The 7,229-nt window shown below is 48.6% G+C and overlaps 1 protein-coding gene across 1 annotated transcript in view; it reads left to right on the top strand.

Annotated features, from left to right (window-relative positions):
- BAHCC1 (BAH domain and coiled-coil containing 1) overlaps positions 1 to 7,229 on the top strand; it is a 103,562-nt gene that overhangs the window by 52,741 nt on the left and 43,592 nt on the right. The window contains 3 exon segments of the mRNA XM_018568741.1: positions 380 to 538; positions 2,104 to 2,294; positions 2,380 to 2,752. Coding sequence (XP_018424243.1) covers positions 380 to 538; positions 2,104 to 2,294; positions 2,380 to 2,752 — 723 coding nt within the window.

The following is a 7,229-nucleotide window of genomic DNA, read 5'->3' as shown; positions in this document are numbered from 1 at the left end:
TGGCGCAGGCTGGCCCATAGGCTGCATTGTGTCTCTATAGCTTTATAATCCCCCACCTTGCTTCTGTTACATTGTATCATGCTCTAAAATGGAGCTGGTGGGAAATAAACCCAATGACTGATGGGTAGGGACTGATGGGTACGTTGGTTTCACAAACACTGCTTTGAAGCTCAGCCCTTACCGTTCATCCTTTTGCACTGAAGGCTACATGAACAACCCCTTTGAAGAGGCCAGGTTGGCTCTTGTACAGACACAACGGCCATAGCTCCTTGCCTTTTGGTTTATTGAACATTGTTATCCGCTCTTGATTTTACAAGGGCTTAATGAAAAACTGTACTCCGAGGTATTTATTTAAACTGTAATTGATGTGTCCCCCCAGGTATTAGTCACCCTGCTCTGCACCAGAATCTGCCCCCTGGATTTCCCCCTTCCATGTCTAGTGCCATGCAACCAGTGTTCCCCCTGTCGCAAGAACCTCCCGCCCAGCTGGTAATACTACCTCCAGAGCCCTCTCCCCATCCTGCTCCGCACTCCCTTGGTAAGTGGCAGCACCTTTCTTCTTTTTAACGGTATGTATAGTGGTGGGGGTTGTGTTCACGGGGCATGCATCTTGAGTGAAAGTGTATCTAACCCCAAAAACAAAAATGTGATCTATTGCAGCTTCCCGGTCTTTATATATGGTGCCTGCATTCGCTTTCATTATTTTTACCCCGTATTCCTGCAGATGACACACTTCCTGTTCCTTCATGTCTCCATGACATCTATGGAGGGTGCAAGGTTCGTCAAAAACATGTCTGCCTTTGTTCATCTCCATTAGTGATGAGCGAACTGGCTGGGGCTCGGCTTGCATGGACATTCGCCTAACCCAGCCAGAAATCCGTCCAAAGAAAACCCGAACTTGGGGCTGCTTGTATCCCAGCAACCAATGACCCGCGCACCATCATTGTTTGCCAGAACGCTAGCTCTTGGGCCAAACCGCATAATTGGTTGCTGGTTTGCAGACGGGAGCACCATAACAACCAATAAGGCTGTGGGGCCACCAGCATCCTAGGTTGTTATGGTGAGCCAGCCATGTCCTTATTACTGATGCTTTGCGGCTCTGCCACCAGTCAGTCATTGTTGCTTCACGCACGGTGTCATTGGTTGCTAGGACACAGATGGAGCTTCAGCGGGCAGACGAACTGGCCAAATCGTTCATCATTTTTTTTTTTCTATTTTTGGGTTTAGATACACTTTGTAAGCTAATTTTTCATGTGACTCCTGTATTTTCGTTCGTCCTGTTCCAGAGTCTGTTAGGATATTCCACACCCGCATGTGGAGATTCTTCCTCATGTGGTTATCAGCTTGTGTAACAAAAAAAACTGCTGAGATAACAGGATAAACCTCCTTTGTGGTTGTATAGGGAGGAACAGTAAAGTGCGCGGTTAATGTGCAGCATTTCTAAGCAGCAGACAGTCTGTATCGGCACAAATATGGTTGTCCCTTTTTTTTTTTTTTAACTTACTATTAATAATAGAATTTGCTTTTTATTAAAATGAAACGGCAATATCCACCTTTTTTGGGAAGACCCCACTCCCAGGAGGAAGGCTAACGAAAAGAAAAAAACTGAATAAAAATGTAAAAAAAATACTAATTTTTACACACCAGCTACTGGACACTACCTGGAGGTGATGGTGATATCACTGGGCATTTTCCTGGGTTCCTTTTGAAAAGCTGAAGAGCCCAAATCTCAAGAGAAGTCATTCCAGCACAGCGGGGGAGGGACTTCTAAAGACATTTGGGCTCCTCAGCTCTCCCTCGATCCTGACAGAAGGTCCCAGTGATGTCATGCTCTTGGCATGGTGAGCTTGTTGGAAGCCAAGGTTGTAAGGGGAGTGTTTGTTTTAATGTTTTATTTTTTCACTTTTTATGATTGGAGGGGTGGGGATGCCACAAAAGATGCAAATTTTGTATTATTTAAAGTAAGCCAATTATACAAATAAGTGTCCAATTTTGATACCAATAATCTGGAGAAAAGTTTTAAACTGAAATTAAAAATAAGGGCGTATTGGTAAAATAAAAAAGTCTCCAAGTGACAATTATTTTGTATTTTGATGTTCCCAGCTGATGTCATGGATCAGGCGTCTCTATGGCCGCCTATGTACCCTGGCAGAGCACCCACCTCGCACCTCCAGCACCCCGGACAGCTCCCGGTCTACTCACGATCGCAGTTTTTAAGGCAACAGGAACTGTATGCCCTGCAACAACAGAGGGCGGCGCAGGCTCTGGAACTTCAGAGGCAAAGCCACCTCCAGGTAGGTCAGGTTGAGTTCATCGCTTGCCACCCATTGAAGTGTATGGGAGGACTGTTCCAACTTCTGTTCTTCTTCTTCTCTTCAGCGGAAGCCTGAAGACCATCTGCCAGAGTCAGAAGACCATCCGGAAAAGGCCATGAAGCAGCACAGTAAAGCAGACGCCTTAAACGCTTCAAAGACTCCTCCCAGCCTGCTACTGCCACCCCCTTCCGCCCCGGCACCGCCCAAGCTGTCGCCTTGCTCCCACTCGCCCATCCTACGGCCTCCGTCCAAATGCCCGACGCCCCGGCCACTGGCCCCATGCACTTTACCAGCCGGCCCAGACGGCAGCTCTGCCTTGGTGCCCAGCTCTCCGGCTGTCAGTCCCGTGCCCGTTCAAAGCTCCAAAGGGAAAGAGGGAGAAGACAGGAGGGGAGAGGGGCAACCCCCCAGAGACTATCCCAAATCACTGGAACCAGGTAGGTACCCCATATTTAATATGGCGGGGCCAATAAAGCCCAACTCAAGCCAAAGAGTTTTATTTCATTTTAGATACAGAGGGGGTGAAGGAAAGGTTAGAGAATCTGGCAAGTTTTTATTGCCAAAGTCCGTATCGGGGACTTTCTCTTACACTTCCTGTCCGCACAGGAAGTGATGGGAAATCTCCCTAACGGGACACTAAAAATATCACCTTTGTAGTAGAGCAGGGTAGGAAACCTCGGTACTCCCAGCTGTTGTGCAACTACAAGTCCCATGAGGCATTGCAAGACACTGACGGCCACAAGCATGCCTTCCAGAGGCATGATGGGACTTTTATCGCAGCTGGAGTGTCAGGGTTGCTACCCCTGGAGTAGACATTGGCAAGTTTTTTTTGTTTTTTTCTATCTATATTGGGGACTTTCCCCCTCACTTCCTGTCTTGATTAGCTATCAATACGGCCCAAGACTCCTGTGCAAGCATAAGTAGCGTTAAAGACTTCCAGCTCTATACAGGGGAGCCCCTCAGCCTATTGCGCTCCATTGGAGGGGTGAGGGCTGTGTAAAGGTCTGAACCCTTATCAGCCACGCCGGGGACTGGCTATTAGTAGAGGGGCCTTCCTGCAAGTAACTCCTGAAACATTGTAGCACCGTTTCCTTAACAGCCGGTTCATGTCGGCCTTGCTACTTCCATTTACGGTCCCAGGCCTAACAAAGCCCTCAGAGCAAATGCAAGGAGCAGGATTTGTTACTAGAAACATGTAAACGTCTCCTCTACAGCATGGCCGAAGCCTAAATCTACTTTGGTAAGGTTCTGCAGTAAAGAGGTTAACAGCGGATTGAAAGACAAAAAAAATACTTCACAGGCGAGCAGAGAGGGGGAGGGGAAGGGGGGTCCACGAACCCGCCATCCCATTAAATGGATTGCACAGTGCTATTGATTGCCTTTTAAATTAAAAACATATTTGCATGCCGCAAGGCCAATTTGTCACCACGTCTCCTCTCTGCGTATGCTTGGAAATCTGTTCTGTTCCTCTGTAGGTCCTGCCAGCTCGCGGCTGAATCATTGCAGCCGATTTCCAGCGCCATCAAACACTCATGGAGTTAAAATTAGACTCTCACCGTCCCGCCATCCATATTCTGGGAAGCGGCATGACTTGGTGTGCTTGTGCGTTCTATATATGGGGTTATTTTTTTATTTTGGTGGCCGCCAATGCCGCCGCACTGTATTGGATTGGGGGTTAAAGAACCGGACTTGGGCCCTCGTGATAGAATGGGCCCTCATGATAGAATGGGCTTTGAATTCCCATAGCAACCAATCAGATTCTTAAATTCTTATTTCCAGTCCTGTATGGCAAGATGGAAGGGATCGCTAGGCCGGTTGCTAGGGGCAACAAGGCCTTAAAGTGGAAGTTTACCCACCAAAACAATGGTCTCCCAAAACTGTTATTTTTGAGGTGTATCAAATGTCAAGTCTGTCAGCCAAATCTTTAATCCCTCAAATGGCTGGTGTCATATGGTCACCCGTGCAGCGCCATGGCAACCGCAATCCAAACAGAGGCTAAGATGGCGTCTTCCTTGGCTGTAAAAGATAGGAGGGTGTAGTTTCACTTAAACCCCTTCCTAGTTAGGCCATTTTTTCAGGATTCAGCGCTGAGGTACTTTGACATTTATTCAGCCATGCAACGCCATATAATTTTTTTTGGAGAGATAGAGCTTTCTTTTGGGGGTATTTTTTCATCACTGATAGAAAAAAAACGAATAAAAAAGTACCAAAAATGTTGAAAAAAACCCCAGTTTGCCTATGTTATGTTATTGGAGTAGACATTGGCAAGTTTTTTTTGTTTTTTTCTATCTATATTGGGGACTTTCCCCCTCACTTCCTGTCTTGATTAGCTATCAATACGGCCCAAGACTCCTGTGCAAGCATAAGTAGCGTTAAAGACTTCCAGCTCTATACAGGGGAGCCCCTCAGCCTATTGCGCTCCATTGGAGGGGTGAGGGCTGTGTAAAGGTCTGAACCCTTATCAGCCACGCCGGGGACTGGCTATTAGTAGAGGGGCCTTCCTGCAAGTAACTCCTGAAACATTGTAGCACCGTTTCCTTAACAGCCGGTTCATGTCGGCCTTGCTACTTCCATTTACGGTCCCAGGCCTAACAAAGCCCTCAGAGCAAATGCAAGGAGCAGGATTTGTTACTAGAAACATGTAAACGTCTCCTCTACAGCATGGCCGAAGCCTAAATCTACTTTGGTAAGGTTCTGCAGTAAAGAGGTTAACAGCGGATTGAAAGACAAAAAAAATACTTCACAGGCGAGCAGAGAGGGGGAGGGGAAGGGGGGTCCACGAACCCGCCATCCCATTAAATGGATTGCACAGTGCTATTGATTGCCTTTTAAATTAAAAACATATTTGCATGCCGCAAGGCCAATTTGTCACCACGTCTCCTCTCTGCGTATGCTTGGAAATCTGTTCTGTTCCTCTGTAGGTCCTGCCAGCTCGCGGCTGAATCATTGCAGCCGATTTCCAGCGCCATCAAACACTCATGGAGTTAAAATTAGACTCTCACCGTCCCGCCATCCATATTCTGGGAAGCGGCATGACTTGGTGTGCTTGTGCGTTCTATATATGGGGTTATTTTTTTATTTTGGTGGCCGCCAATGCCGCCGCACTGTATTGGATTGGGGGTTAAAGAACCGGACTTGGGCCCTCGTGATAGAATGGGCCCTCATGATAGAATGGGCTTTGAATTCCCATAGCAACCAATCAGATTCTTAAATTCTTATTTCCAGTCCTGTATGGCAAGATGGAAGGGATCGCTAGGCCGGTTGCTAGGGGCAACAAGGCCTTAAAGTGGAAGTTTACCCACCAAAACAATGGTCTCCCAAAACTGTTATTTTTGAGGTGTATCAAATGTCAAGTCTGTCAGCCAAATCTTTAATCCCTCAAATGGCTGGTGTCATATGGTCACCCGTGCAGCGCCATGGCAACCGCAATCCAAACAGAGGCTAAGATGGCGTCTTCCTTGGCTGTAAGGGATAGGAGAGTGTAGTTCCAACACTATAAAGACACACCGGGCCTTATTTATAAGCCTGGAGGACATGGCGGTCTGTTTGCCCATAGCAACCAGTAAACTGCCTTGCTCGCATTCCCAGCACAACGCTGGAAAGTGAAGGTGAGAATCCCAACTGGCCAACGAAAACTTTTCTTTGAAATCGGGCCTCACGCCGACGTGCCAGAGTCAGAATTGTTCTTGTTGCCAGTAGCAACCAGTCCTGTTTTTAAAATGCAATGGAAGATTGAGCGTTAACAGCGGGGAGAACAGTGCTGCGTAAAGCCCGCCAGGAAATGAGAAGCGGTCGCCCTTAGCAACCGACCACAGTTGCTTCTCAATCGCTGCCTTGGTTTTTGCCGATCGATCGAGATCGGGTTTGTGTCACCCCGTGCTAGGCTGGGCTTTTGGAAAGCGGTTTTTGGATCGGTTCGGGATGGGATCTTTCTCGCCACACCTCCACAGGCCAGTTGGCGCCCAAGGGTGTGAGCCGACGCGGTCTCCTTGAACAGTCCTTGCACCGGGCTAGGCCCGAGGACGGATTCGCTATCCATTTGGTCACGCTGTCAGGAGGGTGGAAGAATACCATTAATAACCAGGGTTGGGGTGGCGGATGGACGCTGGCAACGCGGGGCACCTTCAAAGCCTTTTCCGAAAAGACGGAAGAGCGAGGTGCCATTTATTTCCTGCTCCTTAGTCTCTGTCAGCTGCATAAACACCCAGAAAACAGCCAGGGTAATGAATCCCGCGGCCGGCATCCATCTTCACAACTTGTCTAATCCATCCAGCCCCCTTCTGTCCATCCATCTTCCCCCATCTTCAATCACTCGCCCTCCCTTGTCCTCAGTTCATTTATCTGAAGCTCCCCTTTTATCATTCCGCTCTTTCCTCAAACTACATTCTTCATTGTCTGTCCCCCCCCCCTCTCCCCGCCGGGCCTGCGTGCGTGTCCTCCTTCCCTGGTCAAGGCGGTGTGGCCCACCCGCCATGCGTTTCTGGGCCTTTTGACCGCTTTCCCCCTTTTTTTTTAAAGGCGTTTTTGTACTCACAGAAACGAGTCCCCGTTCACACCTAAGCATTCCGTGAACGCGCACCAAACTGCATGTTAATGGAAACCCAAATGTGGCGTGGGAAATAAACACGGGATGCATGTAGCAGATTTTGCTACATGTGCGACTTTCCTGCATTTGTCATGCGCGCAGACCCAGCAAAGGAAGCAATGGCAACACCTGGGAAACAAACGCCCGTGAATGCACAGAAACCATAGTCACCCACTACAGAATATTGTGAATGGGGTGTAAGAGACGCACAGGCCGCTGATCCCGACCTCTGTCTTGGAATGCTAGCCACCATGGCGATCCCAGGCGTCGGCGTCTTCCAAAGTCCTTGACCCCAGGGGGGAGGGGGGGGGGGGGGGGTCTGGGCGGGG

Source organism: Nanorana parkeri, unplaced genomic scaffold (genome assembly GCF_000935625.1).
Source record: "Nanorana parkeri isolate BGI_ZX_2015 unplaced genomic scaffold, ASM93562v1 scaffold1237, whole genome shotgun sequence".
NCBI lineage: Eukaryota > Metazoa > Chordata > Amphibia > Anura > Dicroglossidae > Nanorana > Nanorana parkeri.
This window is presented reverse-complemented; position numbering and strand designations above follow the sequence as displayed.